This window comes from Anneissia japonica, unplaced genomic scaffold (assembly GCF_011630105.1).
Source record: "Anneissia japonica isolate Jap-2015-1 unplaced genomic scaffold, ASM1163010v1 scaffold287821_len28757_cov207, whole genome shotgun sequence".
NCBI lineage: Eukaryota > Metazoa > Echinodermata > Crinoidea > Comatulida > Comatulidae > Anneissia > Anneissia japonica.
Genome location: NW_022714734.1, coordinates 8,158 through 23,556, shown reverse-complemented (window position 1 = coordinate 23,556; position 15,399 = coordinate 8,158). Strand labels below are relative to the sequence as shown.

At 38.5% G+C, this 15,399-nt stretch overlaps 3 protein-coding genes and 1 long non-coding RNA gene across 8 annotated transcripts; 2 read left to right on the top strand and 2 right to left on the bottom strand.

Moving 5' to 3' along the window:
* Positions 1 to 494: 494 nt before the first annotated feature.
* On the bottom strand, positions 495 to 1,751 carry LOC117109096. The gene is made up of 3 exons (XR_004445462.1): positions 1,642 to 1,751; positions 1,013 to 1,080; positions 495 to 705 (listed from the first exon to the last, which is right to left on the bottom strand). It is a non-coding gene; the product is annotated as an uncharacterized LOC117109096 (long non-coding RNA).
* Positions 1,752 to 1,947: 196 nt separating this feature from the next.
* Positions 1,948 to 10,613, top strand: LOC117109097. 5 transcript variants are annotated; one of them, XM_033251338.1, is made up of 2 exons: positions 1,948 to 2,165; positions 8,502 to 10,613. In XM_033251338.1, the coding sequence occupies exon 2, from the start codon at positions 9,117 to 9,119 to the stop codon at positions 10,020 to 10,022; it is 906 nt and encodes a 301-aa protein (XP_033107229.1). In that variant the 5' UTR covers positions 1,948 to 2,165; positions 8,502 to 9,116; the 3' UTR covers positions 10,023 to 10,613. The 5 variants fall into 5 exon arrangements, with proteins under 5 accessions (XP_033107229.1, XP_033107234.1, XP_033107230.1 ...); XM_033251343.1 differs by lacking the exon at positions 1,948 to 2,165 and adding an exon at positions 2,196 to 7,852 and having other exon boundaries at positions 8,502 to 9,116; XM_033251339.1 differs by lacking the exon at positions 1,948 to 2,165 and adding an exon at positions 3,545 to 7,852.
* On the top strand, positions 6,131 to 7,193 carry LOC117109095. The gene is made up of 2 exons (XM_033251337.1): positions 6,131 to 6,247; positions 6,423 to 7,193. The coding sequence occupies exons 1-2, from the start codon at positions 6,131 to 6,133 to the stop codon at positions 7,191 to 7,193; spliced, it is 888 nt and encodes a 295-aa protein (XP_033107228.1).
* Positions 10,614 to 12,953: 2,340 nt separating the features above from the next.
* LOC117109094 lies at positions 12,954 to 13,457 on the bottom strand. Its single transcript, XM_033251336.1, has one exon. It carries the CDS (start codon positions 13,455 to 13,457, stop codon positions 12,954 to 12,956), a length of 504 nt encoding a protein of 167 aa, XP_033107227.1.
* Positions 13,458 to 15,399: the final 1,942 nt, after the last annotated feature.

Genomic DNA, 15,399 nt, shown 5'->3' with positions numbered 1-15,399 from the left:
CCCAACCATCCATAACTATAAGCGCGATCTTTCCATTCAAAGGCGTCGCCTACCCTCACATTTCTAGGCCTAGGCTCATCTTCATCAAGAATATCTCCGCCGTCAGAACTGCTTGAAGCCCCATCATTGCTTGAAGTCATCATCGCTAACAGGCACGTCTAAGTCTCGCACATCTAAAAATTCACCTTCATCGCTGTCTGAGTCAAAAATCAGGTCAATCGCTTGCTCAGCTGTGTACACATCTTGTGCGGCCATTTCGAAAAATTTTTGAAATTAATAACGATTTCAAATTGATATTTCGAAAAATTTTTATATAAGCGCATGTGAGTTCTTCACAGATTTCGAAAAACAAAAGCTTCACGCATGTGTGTTCAAAATTTCTGACGTATTGGAGCTAAAATAAAAACAAAAGAGCGATTTGAAAACCACCTATTTTTTAGTCACGAAATTTTGATTGCAGTCGAAAATGGGAATTCTCGGTTTGAGGTCGAAGACGGTATCTAGAGGGTTAACTTCTCACCACTATATGTTCTAAGAGATACCATATCATTATTTGTAATTTCAATATTGAGACAGGCTGTATATAGTTGGCCTCCCAAGCTATAAAGTGTGGGGTAGCGGTCGACACGTCAATAACAGACAGTACATCTCAAATAAAGTTCACTCGTATTTATTTATGTAAAAACAGCATCTAGTAAACAGCCTCTGTAAAAGAGATATATCAAAATAACACCACCTGCCCATACAAATATCATAGGCATTGAAATCATTAATTAATCTAACATTTTACAACTTAACATCATACAGTTTAACATCAAGACCAGAGCACTTGAGTTTGTGCTAAATGTAATCGTAAACAGAAGATCCAACTTATCCGTGCATAGTTAATTATGATAACCACATTACATGACATCATTCTAATGTTTATAATATTCAACATAATATTCGGTTACATAAAAAGGATAATATAAAATAGCTTAAATATAATGGTCACTTAATTATAACCACTCACCAGTTTGTGGCGATTACAGAGTGTATTCTGTTCAGGATTTACCATATACGTAGAGTAGTTAATATAATCTATAGAAGTAATAATGATATAGTGTAAGACATAATAAATATAAAAATATGAGAACATAAACACATAATTAATATTCATGTCACATGATATAAGATATGGGACGCCACCTATTGGGCACCATCAAACAATAACAAACAGCGCCACCTATTGGAAAGTATAAAACAGCGCCACCATATGGTGAGCTTTCCTAATCATTTAATCTTAATACAATACTAATGGCGGCCATCTTAAACCAGCCACACATGTAATCCTTATTATCTTATGAGATTACAATAGGTTACTTATACCAATACTATAGGTAAAGTAATGCTTAATAAAATGCAGACTAAATATAATAGAAATACTAACCAAATATAAATAGACATTAGAATAGTTTAAGTAGAACACCTTCTGTATTCATATGTGCATCTAATTCAACAATTAGATTTCAATCAATTGTTAATCAAGCCATAACAATTACAAAAGCATATCTAATTACTCTACTACAATATTTAATATGAGCTAATAGAGTACTTATACAACTAAGGAATTACATTGTAATAGTAACTGTAATTACTTACATTTCTTCTTAATCCTTATACAATTCTTAAATTAACCTTTCTGAATTGTAACAAAAGAGACAGCTTAACAAAGTACACATCTGCTCTCCTCGATGGGTAAAACAAAGGAGAGCGATAAAAAGCTATAAGCTTAGCTTGGCTTGGGTGTCAGAGCAGTACCCCTTTCCTATTGGTCACTTATAGGACGTTCCATTAGTGAATGTTCCATTAATTAATTAGGTAATTAATTACAATAGATACACCATAATAATTACCTCTACAATCAGGAACCCTAACAATATGATTGAAATGCTTATTATACGTATCAATGCTCAGTACAGTATCTGTTTCGTTAAGAAACGATTGTCAGTAGCGCGCATGCGTGGTGAATGTGCATATTTGGAAGGAGACAGCGGCTGCAGGTTCAGTCGAAGTAGACCGAGTACGAAGTGTAATCATAGTGACGGCCTGTTGATGGGTAGCGATAATGAATGTAAATTTAGCCGAGTATGAGAGCCTGAGAAGCTAGAAATCCTGCCAAAGAAGTAAGAATATTTAATTAGTACGATGTAGGGTTTAATCTTGGTTTAGGTTTATATAATATAGGCTTGGATTACGGTAAAGGATCATAATGGATTACTGCGTATCATCAGGGATAGGTATAAAGTGTTTAGGCCTAATAGTGATCGCTAACAGTTAAGCTTTGATTATTTATAGTGAGTAGGCCTAGTTGTGTTTCTGCAGTTCGTAGAACAATCGTATTTGTGTTAGGTAGGCAATAATAACATTCAGTTTAATCAGTTGATATGGTGATAGCCATATTGTGTTGCATGTGTTTACGTGACGTTGGCGACGCTAGTTAAATAGTCGTATGATATAAGGTTGATGTTGGCGGCGCTATTTAATTTACTTAAAAGATGGTAGTTTTTAGTTTTTATAACGCTTGTCATTGTGATATTCTTCTGGTTGTTTATACAGATTGAATAAAACAAGCAATTTTACAGTTGCATTATACATTAAGCAGGAAGTTTCTAGACTGTTCGTTTTCCGAGTTTCTCTGACAAACCAACAATTCAATTTCTCCGGGATGGCGGAAGAGAACGAACAAAGTCTGAGGATGCAACGAAGAAATGCTAAGGCTAAATTTACACGTTCAGCGAATGCAATGAGGACTCTGACAGAGCTGAGTCGTCAGGAAGATGAAGTAAATGAGGTCTTCTCCAAAGTAAGAGAGGCATACGAAATTGTACAGATAAAACATGAGCAACTCATTGATGTTATCGAAGATGATGAGGAATTTGAAAAACAAGAGGATTGGATGTTAGAGTGTCAAGGCAGGTTCCTGGAACTGTCGATTCAAAACAAAGATTACGGCACTGATGGCGATGAGGTTGATGATGGCGAGCAAAATTCCGCGCAACAAGTTGAGCAAAATGAGGCAGTGGATCAAGAAGCTGCAGAGCAGCAGGTTGTGGTCCAGGTAGCTGAAGAAGAACAGAAAGCAGAACCTGTAGTTCCTGATGCGGAAGGTAATGATGGTCATGAGATAGCTGAGGAGGATGGCAATGTTGCGCAAGGTCAAATTGTCATAAAGGTTGATGAAGGAACAAACGACGCTCCAGCTATACCACACATTTCAGCATCAAAAGGAAAGGATTTGTTTAAAATTGAACGACCGAAGCTACCTAAGTTTTCAGGCGACGTGAGGGACTATTACATCTTTCGTGCAGACTTCCGGCAATTTATTGAGTCAAGATATAGGGATAAAGAGGCGGTAACGATTTTGAGATCCAGCCTGAATGGAAAGCCGTTGGAGCTGATTAGAGGTCTGGGGAGGATTACCGAGCAGCATGGAACTATTTGGATGCTGTTTACGGCGATCCTAGGTTCATTGCCGATACGATTGCACAGGATCTAAGTAAATTCAAGCCACTGAAGGAGGGGGCGAAGAAAGTAGATTCTGTGAATTAGCACATTTGATCAACAGGAGCTACAACATCTTAAAGGAAGCAGGCAGACCGAACGATATGGACAATAACCATGTGTTGGCAATGATTGAACAGAAATTGAACATCCAGGATAAGAAATTTTGGTTTCGGCATCTCCTGTAGATAATAAGGAGGCGACATTAAGTAGGCTCATTGACTGGATGATGAGAGAAATGAAATCTAGAATGAGAGCAACTGCTCAAGTTAGATCCACCAGCAATGCCAAGTCGTCACAGGTTAACCAAGTATCAACAGTAACGGGACACAAATGCTGGGTTTGCAGAACAGACAGTCATTGGACAGATAGATGTAATAAGCTGAAAGAGAAGACCCCCTCAAGAGAGATTGAAAGATATAAAGGCTGGCAAGGCTTGTTTCGGCTGTCTAAAGAAACGCCATGGCATAACAGCCTTTAATAGAAAATGCCAGTGTCCAGAAATGCTGAATGGAATTCAATGCAAATATTTTCACCATCCGATGCTGCACATACCAGAAGGGAGTAAAATAGTAGGTACGACCTCTTCAGTGAACATGGAGACAATATTGCCAGTCTTAAAAGTAGAGATGTCGGGAAAGAAAAACATGTGCTGTCAAGCGAATGTACTGCTAGACTCAGGGGCGCAGATCAGCCTTATGAGGAAGCCGCTAGCAGAGCAATTACATCTCAAAGGAAAAGAAGTGGTGACTACTATCAAGAAAGTAGGTGGAGAAGAAGAACAGTTGTTTACAAAGATTTACGAGACTCGAATTCGCCCGATGAACAGCAAGCAAGAATGTATCATTAAGGCCATCGGAATTCCTTCCATAAGTGAAGATGTAGCTGAGATAGGTGTAGCTGATATAGCAAAATGGTTCAAAATTAAGATGGAAGATGTTCATCGTGAGCATGGTAGCATAGATTTATTGATCGGGATTGACTATCCAAATATGCATGTTGGTGAAACTAGAAACGCAGGAAACTTGATCGCTCGTCGATCGCCCTTAGGCTGGGTGATTTTCGGAACAGTAGCTGGAGATCAGACATCAAACAGTGTATTGCATGTGAAGTTTTCAACGCCGGTCGACCTAACCGATTTTTGGAGTACCGAATCTATGGGGGTAACTGTTAAATCATGTTTTTGTAAGGCAGATAAGATTGGATCAGTAGAAGCCGGGGAAGCCAAAATAATATCAAATTCCTGTACCAAATTAGGAGACCAATGGTTGATCCCATACCCATGGATAAAGGATCCAAATCAACTACTGGATAACCGGATACAAGCAGAAAAGTAGTTGCATTACATTGAACGGCGGTTAAGAAGAAACCCAGAACACGCAGAAGCCTATAATAACCAAATCAAAGAGATGGTAGATATGCAATTTGCTAGGAAGTTGTCAGATGAAGAGTTGAAGTCATACGAGGGTCCAGTAAATTATATTTATATATATTTGACTGAAGAACTTGACGTAATCTTAAAAAAGGGCGGATTCAAAGTGAAGGGTTGGTTGTCTAACAAAGTGCTGAAACCAACGGAATCTAATCGAAATGAAGCCACTTCAGAGCTTGAATGATGAGAACGTGCTTGGGACGGTGTGGGATCCTAAAAGAGACCACTTGAAGTACAAAGTGACGAGCTTAGATAACGTTGAACCAAAGCTAAAGCTGACGAAACGGAAGATGTTAAGCCAAATTGCGAAAATATTTGACCCGATTGGGTTTGCAACCGCTTTCTTCATTCGGGCAAAGATAGACATGCAGCACTTATGGCAGAAAGGTGTTGACTGGGATGAAGAGTTACCTCTGCTTCAGCTCAGAGTTGGTGGGTAAAGTTATTTGAAGAAATGAAGGAGCTAAATACGACAAGTTTCCACAGATGTCTAATACCACCAAACACAATTCAAGATCCAGTGCTGTGTGTATTTGCGGATGCTTCCGAGGAAGCTTTTGGAGCTTGTGCGTACATTTGGTGGAAAACCAGTGATGAGAGGTTTGATGTGAGATTTGTGGCGGCAAAATCACGAGTAGCCCCACTTAAAAAACTGACCATTTCTAGGCTTGAATTGCAAGCGGCGTTGACGGCCACACGGCTATACAAGACTATAATGGAGGAAACCAGAATTAAAGTCGGGAAGGCAATCTTTCTAACTGACAGCATGATTGTGTTAGCGTGGGTACGGAGCCAAGCCAGAGGCTTCAAATCATTTGTATCAAATCGTGTTGGAGAAATTCAAAGTGTATCTGACCCATCGCAATGGAGACACATTCCAGGCAATTACAACGTAGCAGATGATGTGTCACGTGGTATATCAGTGAAGCAACTTAAGGGGAGATGGCAACACGGCCCAAAGTTCTTGTTCTTACCCGAGAAAGATTGGCCTCAAGAAGCATCGATGGTGGATCGGCGAGAAGTAGAAAAGAGCAGAAAACTGGACAAAGTATTTTCCTGACGCATACGTGTCCAGACATCATTGATTCCAGTAGAATTTCGTCATGGAATAAGTTAATCAAAGTGACGGCGTACGTACATCGTTTCATCTGGAAGATGCGTTGTAGACGAAGTGATGAAATGGTAATCAAGGATAGTTCGCTGTCACCGCAAGAGTTGGATGAAGCAGAGAATTATTGGATTCTCAAAGCACAGCAGTCTTTGCACGAACAAGTAAAGAAAGGAGAAATCAGAACGCTGAGTCCGTTCGAGAAAGAGGGTATTATTTACGTTGGGGGTAGAGCATAGTGATGCAGATAACTTGATTGCATATGACAGTAGGCACCCAGTACTTCTACCCAAGGAACACTACATTTCCTATCTCATAACTCGTTATATGCATGAGCAGGTTCACGGCGGGGTAGCGGTCACGGCCGGCAAGGTGCGAAAAAGGTATTGGATCATCGGAGTTGCTAAGTTGGCCAAAACTATCAAGTTTCGGTGTGTGAAGTGTAGAAGAATGGGTCGTCAGACTGAGAACCAGTTAATGGCTGATTTGCCAGCTGAGCGTTTAGCACCGTTCACACCACCATTTCTTTACACAGCTTGTGATTACTTTGGGCCATACTCAGTTAAAGTTGGTCGCAACAAGGTAGCGAAGCATTATGGCGTCATATTTACTTGTTTAAATACTAGAGCGGTACACCTGGAGGTTGCAGTTGATTGTTCTTCAATGGAATTTCTTCAAGTGCTATGCCGATTCTTTGCGATCAGAGGGCAACCGCTTATCATTTTAAGTGACAATGGCACCCAATTTGTGGGTGCAGAGAAGGAACTGAAAAAAATGGTCAAGGGGTGGAACTCAAAGGATTTTGTGCGGAACGACGGGTGCAGTGGAAATTCACCACACCATTGGTGCCTCACCAGAATGGGTGCGCAGAGGCAAAATTGCAAAATTGCATTAAAAAAGGCTATAGGAGAGCAGACTTTGACACCATTCGAGTTGCAGACTTGCTTCATGGAAGTGAGTAATCTGGTGAACCAACGACCGATAGGAAGGATACCTAACGATCCTGACGATGGGAGTTTTCTGTGCCCAAATGACATTTTACTGGGTCGAGCTTCGAGCAGAACGCCGCATGGACCCTTCCGACAGACAAAAAATCCAAGACACAGTTGAATTTGTGCAACGTATCGTTGACAGTTTCTCGAGATGCTAGACTCGAGATGTATTTCCCTTGTTGATGCCACGGAAAAAATGGAATACCGACCGGAGAAACGTGAGAGTGGATGATGTAGTTATAGTTGCTGACCCTAATGCAATTAGGGGAAAGTGGACTCTAGGAAGAATTAAGGAAGTGTATCCTGGTAATGATGGAAAAATCAGAAATGTTCAGGTCAAAACTGTAAATGGACAATATTGTAGACCAATAACTAAAATTATTGTTATCTACCCGGTTGAAGGTTATGAACAATAGATATACTTCCACTAGTTTTAACGTGAACGTTGAATAATTAAAGTAGATTACCATAAGTAATTTCTCCATTGAGAGGGGGGAGGATGTTTCGTTAAGAAACGATTGTCAGTAGCGTGCATGTGTGGTGAATGTGCATATTTGGAAGGAGACAGCAGCTGCAGGGTCAGTCGAAGTAGACCGAGTATGAAGTGTAATCATGGTGACGGCCTGTTGATGGGTAGTGATAATGAATGTAAATTTAGCGGAGTATGAGAGCCTGAGAAGCTAGAATGTTCTGATTAGTCAGTTGTTAAGTTTGATTGACACTCCGGAAAGGTCTATAGAGGGAAATGGCGAACCGAAATGACGTCACAGAAATTTGGTAAGTTGGGTATAAAATATAACAAATCGAAACTCGCTATGTTATTGTGTATGAGGTGTGTTGAAAAGGGTAAGTAAACGAACGTTTTAAACACATTTAAAACAGTAGCATGGCATTTTTTTACAATGCCCTGTAACATTTTATATTGTATAGGCAGATTTCAACACATTTTAGTAATTTGTATTTAAATAAAACCGTAAACTGGCGCATTTGTGTCACCTACCAGTCAACCAAGTGCTAGGCCAGGCTTACTTAGGTCTAGAAAGTCCACGCGAAATGATCCCAGCCCAGGCACGTCTGTGTCTGTACCTACCCACTGCTTCGTTGGTAACTGGATAATTAGTGTTCGTTTTATTTTTTTGACCCAAGTATAGTCCATTATTGTGGTATTATAATAGGTTTACAGTACATTTTACAGTATTAACAAAGTGTAATTTTCTAGCTTGACTACTGTAGGCCCCTACTGTACTGTTGGCATTGTAGCCTACTGGTTGTACCCTACTGTAGGCTAGCTAGATGTGGCAGCTTGGGCTGGTCTAACAATAATTAATACTGTAGTTGATTTTGGTTAAGTCTATTTTACTTTTACACAACTTTGTTAAAGCTTTATTTTTCAAATCTTCATGTAGTTTTAATGTTTATTTTTCAGTTTGCAGTGATGCCACACTCTGTATAGCATTTGATTGCAACAATTTATCAACTGACCATCCTAATCTGTCATATCACAGTGTGCCGTCAGATAACCGATCATTAAGGGATAAGTGGTTTAATCGGATTAAAAGAGATAAACGTCATTTGGCATTAACTTTGTCTGCCAAAGTGTGCTGAAGTCATTTCCATAAAAGTGATTTCATTAACCCAACATCCAAAAAAAGGCGGCTAAAACCAGACAGTGCCCCTTCCAAATTTGCCTGGACATCACCTGCGGCTGGTGAGGAATCATCTTCAGATGATGATATAAGGCCTGCAGTTCAAAAACTTACAGATTTTAGAGATGAAGTAGAGGATGAAACTTATGCCTCTGTACAGACAACTTGATTACATGGAAGAAGAAAAAGAAGAAGAATGTCATCATGCATTTTCAGTTAATCAACTATACTATAAGTGTCATACGCAACAAATGGAGTACAAATTATTTATGCATTTTACTGGTTTTCCATAAAAACAGCGCTTTGTTGATTTTGCACAATTTATTATTCCAACGTTTGACTATGATGATATTTTTTATTGGAAAACTAAAGCATGTAAAAGAAGGCGGATTGATATGGAAGCAGTACTTGAGAGTGGTTTGGAAGAAAACCATGAGAGCGATAATGAAGATGATACCCGTCCCAAAAGCCATAAGATGACAGTTTGGAATGAACTGCTCCTGGTGTTGATTAAACTTAGAACAGGATGTTCAAATATTGATCTTTCAGTACGCTTTAATATTGCTGAAGGAACTGTATCTAATAAAATTATCACATATGTTAATCTTCTATATACAACTCTTGGCTCTCTCAAAATATGGCCACATCGTGATATATTACTGAAACATGCACCAACGAAGTTTAAAAAAAATTACCCAAATACTGTTATCATAATAGATGCTACAGAGCTGTTTGTTAATGTTCCAAGTTCACTACAAAAACAAAGCGAGTGCTACTCACATTATAAGCACCATGCAACACTCAAAGGACTTCTCGGTGTTGATCCTAAGGGAGGAGTTATCTTTGTATTGCAACTCTTTGAAGGATCAATTAGTGGTAAAGAGCTTGTTAACAGAAGTGGGTTTCTGAATATTTTAAAATCAAAAATAAATTGTGGTGAAATCCTTAAAGGTGATGTCATTATGGCCGATCGTGGATTTCTTATTGAGGAAGAACTAGTTGCAATGGGGTTGCAGTTAAATTCACCACCTGTTTTGCGAGAGAAGGGCAGTTTCAATGTAAATGATGTCATTAGAATTCAGACTGTTGCAAAACATCGTATTCACATTGAAAGAGCAATTGGAAAAATCAAATGCTTTAGGATTTTCCAATCTGCTATTCCAATAGCAATGTTTGGAACAATCAATCAAATATGGAGTGTTATATGTTTACTGTCAAACTTTCAGGACCCTATTCTTACAACAAATGAAAATATGAATGAATATGTAGATTTTAGAGTTGATACAAACAGAGCAAATTAATATTTTCAAGTACTGCTTTATACTAAAATTTAATGAAAACTTACTGTTATGGCCATTTTACTTATTTTGCATTATTTCGCATTATTGTTGCTACGGCAAACGCGCGTATGGTTTATACGCGCGTGCGTAGAGAATAATACGAAAGCATCTTAAGATTCATCTGTTTTATCGATCCCAAGCCGAGCACACCTTGTAAGTAGACTTAATTATATGATATATAAATATAACTTAATTATAATATAATTTGGAAGTTTAGATGATTGTTTTAGCATGTATTTTTAATATAGGCCTTGCATGCCATTATGGGATATGAGGACCAATTCGTAAGTCTTATTAATTGTTATTATGATTAGTTATTGATTGATTTATTATCTATTGTTACTATTTTGTAGTTCAATCGTGACGTTGGTTAGACTGTATTTTGTTACGTTGTTAGACGGCGTATCATATGTACCGTACTGTTGGTTGGAAATGGTATCTTTTGTACCGTTATATTGGAAAAAATAAAGTTAACCAGCAACGCATTGAAAACATCTGTCTTGGTGTTTTATTGGGGTCGAAATAGACGAAACAATGTACATATTGCAATAATAAGTGTACAGTTGTATACATAATGAAGTACAAAATAGTTATATCTGGGTTATTGCAACCAACTGCAATAGTACATTCATATTCTACCAATATCACTTGTTCACTTCATGTTTTTTTCCCTTCACCAACAGGGCAGTATTTAAATTCAACAATGTAAATAAGATGCATACGTTTACAGTACATCCCCTTGGTTTCACTGCATTTAGGCAATACATTGTACTGTAGTAAGAAATAATGGTGATTCCCATTTGCCCTTGGATTTGTTCATCATAACCCATTTTATGTTTTTGTTTCAAGGCAAGTTTGTTATCTATCCGATGAATATAAAAGCTGTCATTGCTTATAGTTTCTTCCATTTTTTGGCTTTTTTGGATCAAAGGGCACTTAATTTCTACAAGTCCATAACATGCATTTGAAGAAGGGTCATAGACTTTCCCATCTGGTGTAGCACCAAGGTGTGGTAAATCTGGATTAATGACTAGTCCACTATCAAAAACCCTGAAATTAGTTACTCGTTTAACACACTCAGTTGCATATATTTTTAAAGCCGTCTTTTCATTTAAATTTCCGTGGCTAACAGATCGGATATGTCCAATATCTTTTCTACTAAATAATGCTTTGTAGAATGTTTCATTAGCACCTTTCACACGACTATTGATTTTCCCAAAGTTTGATTATGTCAACCGTAAGCTCCTTCGGTCTCGCCATTCAATGGAGTTTGATTGCAAAACAGTTCGCCTTTCTATGGCTTGTGCATCTTCTAGATTTATGGCCATCTTTCCAAACCACTCTTTGTCCATATTCTGAATATTATAGCGTTCACAACCCATGGGTAAATCTGGAAAACCTTTACATTCTGCCATGTGAATAGAAGGCACGGGGTCATCAGAGAAAAATATTGTCACTCTCGGTTTACCTGCATCTTTTGCCAGTTGATAAGACAAACAAGAGCCTAGAGGCACATTTCCCAGTGGTGTTTTATATATTAAAGATGGTTCCTCATCACTTAATAAATAGGAAAATGGTGGTGGAGATGTTACATTACAATTTTCACTCATGTCACTAATGGCAGGAATAACTCCAATATCATCAAAAGTCTCCTTTAAAAATTTGGAACGCGGGTCATACAATTTACTAAAAACTGGTAGCCTCTTTCTACCACGCCTGTCAGTTTCTGCATTGGCATAATGTGTACCCATTACAGGTAAAGGCATGATTGGGTCCTGCCTAGGTATGTGCCACTCTTGTGACTTACTTGTACACGAAATATCGAACGGTTTTTCACTTAAGCCGTCTGAACTATAGTCCAAAAACTGATAAATTATGGCTAGTACATGGTTACACAGCCCTCCTGACCCTGCAATACAAGAACAATGAGCTTCCATAAGTTGTGCTCTTCCCTCAAAACTCGTAAAGAATATGTTAATAGTAAGCGGACTTTGTCGTTTTCTTTGGCTTCGATGACAATTTGCCATGATAACATAAACATCCGTCGCCATAGGCATGTCAGCAATCACCGCACCGTGTACGTATTTCTCCTTAAAGAAAGTCCACGATTTCCCATCCGTCTCTTTTACTCCTTTATATATATATCCAATCGCTCATAGTGAGCTGAGTAAATTTTGGAATATCTACTAGTGATTTTTTAAAGTTTAAGTTCCATTTGAAATTACAAATACAGCAAGAATCATGGGTATCACAGCAAAAACATTGAGAAGCGGCCATGATTGTTATGATAGGAAGATAGGAAATTAGCGCCCTTAACGGTTTATTATGATTTTATACCATAGAGCTATTAAACAACTAGAGTGCTGACAAGATGGCGAAGCAATGCAGAGTTGCGTATGCGTACCATCCAAGATGGCTGCTGTAGGAAAGCGCCACCTTCAGGCTTACTATACATATTATTACCATAGCCCTCTGACTGACTATTATTTCATTAATGATAATTAGTATTAATAATAACAAATTATTAAATTATCGTAGCCAAAAAGAGGCCAAGTAGAGCATCTTATTCAAAAATAATACAAAAATTAAAAATCGTGTACATTACATCCATACGCCGCAAGGCTCGAGTTTCAAACATACGGGTAACTAGCTGTACTAAACTTTCTGTGTAAATTGAGCGCGTCATTAAAAATGATAGTGCTTAAGCGAAATTTGATTGGCTGAATCTATGGCAGCCATCTTGGATGGTACACACACACAGCTCTGCGTATTTCGAACATCACGCCACGCCCTCTGCCTCGCATGTTTTGTCTGCCTCTGTAACTACCTACTCTTTTATCAGCAAAACATTCACTAGCATAATGTCCAACTCGCGAACATTTATATCAGGTTCTACCATTTCTTCGCAGGACACTGAGTTGGTGGATGATAAGGTTTACCACCGCATTTTTTACATTTACTTTCATGCATAGGTTGTTGCATAGGTTGTTGCTTACCTCTCCCTCTTGTTGCCGTTATTTTATTCACGGTTGAATGATTCACAAAGGGGTTATCTTTTTCTTCAATTTTACCTGCTTGTAACTCAGATGTTTCAAGAGATCTTGCCTCACTAACGACATCATCAAGTGTCCAATTAGGATGCTTTAATATGTCACGTTTGAATTTTTTATTACTTGTTTTTTGGAAGATTTGTGCTTTTATTTCTGCTGTTGGATTTTCAAACCCACAGTTTATGGCCTCTGACTTCAATCTAGTAATAAATTGCTCTACCGTTTCACCTTGCTTTTGTTTAAGCTCCCTAAACAGATATACTGCCAGTGCTGTATTTTTGATCGGTTTAAAATATTCGTCAAGCTTTCTTATGACATCATCGTAAGTGTCATTGCCTTCAGCCATTGTTTTGTAAATCTCGTAAGACTTCTCCCCAAGAAATAATAACTACTGCGCTTTCTTTCGGTCATTATTGCGAACTTGCTTTGCCACAAAGTAAGTTGCCATTCTCTTCTTTCATCTATCCCAACGTGGGCCTGTAGACTTTCGATCTTCGTCCGGATCAAACGGTTTTATGCAGTTCGAAAATGGATATATAATTATTGTAATATGTTATAATATTATCCCATCCTCGTCGCCAGTTCTACTGTTCTGCCTTTCTATTGACTGACACACAGTCGTGCTGAATACTAATAATACACACAGTTACAAATCCACACAGGACACCTTATTAACATGACTTTCAGAACACATGGACAGAATTTAATGTGTATTCCGTTATCCAGCCGTTTTGCTAGGCTACTACAAAGACGTTTGTTTGTGTTAATATATTACAGCAGACACAATAACAAAGACCAAAACAATTAATTGCTATATTCAATATTTAATTACGCACACACACCCGCACACCCACACCCACACACACACACACACACCACTATAAACAAAGTAAAATACAAGTTAAGCCAGGCCTGTCAATAAAGAATTCCTTTATTTAAAAAATCACTCAAAACGCACTTATTCCAACAATAACATGAAGTGCCACTGATAATTACTTCGGTTTTTTAAATGGCGCTATATAAGTTCTTATTTTATTATTATAATTTATGAGATTTTACCAAACTATCCTACGTTACGCAAATTCGCATGTGTAGGTGGATACTGTATCTACTGTACCAGGAGCATTTGATCAGAATGCTCGTACTTAACTCGTATCTAATTCTGTAAAAACTTGTTATTACTTGTTATTATTACCTCTCCCACCTTTCCCACATTCACGATTTTTGCTACGATGGAGCACGATTTGAAAAAGTTTTAAAATCGCGCTCTATCGTAGTGATTCGTACTCAAAAATACGTCGTCCATATTTTAGACAGTATGAACACTTACTAGTAGAGTTAAATAGAGAAGACCCAATAGGCTTCAGAAACTTCCTCCAAGTGAGCAATGAATTGTTCAGTGTGTTGAAAAACTTTTCTGACACAGAGCCACGTGATATAAACCACGGTCTTGATGGTATCCTGGTGGCATCGTATCTAATCGTCTCAGCACCGCAGAGACGTTTTAACTTGTTGTAGGTGTTGTTGGTAGTACGAATGGGCAAGACACTCAAGACAAACGACGACAACGTTATGCCACTCACATGATGCCGCTGCGGTAGACAAATATCTTTTTCACGGCTACGATTGAGCACGATGTTTTTGAACATTTTAAAAAAATCGTGCTCCATCACGATGACATCAAGATCCAGTACGATGCAATACGATAAATTATTTTTGACCACGACATTTACGACGACGCCATTGCGATTTTTCAAAATTGAAAAATCGTGTTCTGTTGAGTGAGGTAAGACTTTATGGAGTTGGTTACGAGTTATGTACGAATTATGCCAAGCAGAGCACCAAGTTAACTACGAGATTATTACGAGTGTAACAACTTTGTACCGAATTAGATACGAGTTAGGTACGAGCCAACTCGGTGCGCTCGTACTTGTTTTGGGGTGCTCGCATTAAACTGCAGATGACAAAACCGCCGAGGAGTATCCAGAGTAGTGTACGAGCTAGGTAGAAGTAGCCCGAGTTCTTCGAGTTTACTAGAGTTATCTACTCGTGGCGATAATTTTGAACATGTTGAAAATTAGCTCCACGAGTTCAGAGCTGCTACGAGTAGGTAGAGTTCTCCCCGAGCTTTCCGAATCATCCTACGAGTTTTTGCCGAGTAGCCACTTGGCAAACTCTTGTAACTCGTATGCTGATAAATAAAACCCCTAGTGTGAGAGGGGAGTGTAATAATCCTGTGAAGCTTAGGTATGTGTTATTAGTAACAGGAACAGTTGTCCTGGTAATAG

Bases quoted from the DNA above. Each gene is read 5' to 3' on its own strand.
- LOC117109095 (XM_033251337.1), top strand. From the start codon at position 6,131: ATGCGTTGTAGACGAAGTGATGAAATGGTAATCAAGGATAGTTCGCTG. The intron at 6,248-6,422 runs GTAAAGAAAGGA...ATGCATGAGCAG, and splicing joins AGCAGTCTTTGCACGAACAA to GTTCACGGCGGGGTAGCGGT.
- LOC117109097 (XM_033251338.1), top strand. From the start codon at position 9,117: ATGGAAGCAGTACTTGAGAGTGGTTTGGAAGAAAACCATGAGAGCGAT.
- LOC117109094 (XM_033251336.1), bottom strand. From the start codon at position 13,457: ATGGCTGAAGGCAATGACACTTACGATGATGTCATAAGAAAGCTTGAC.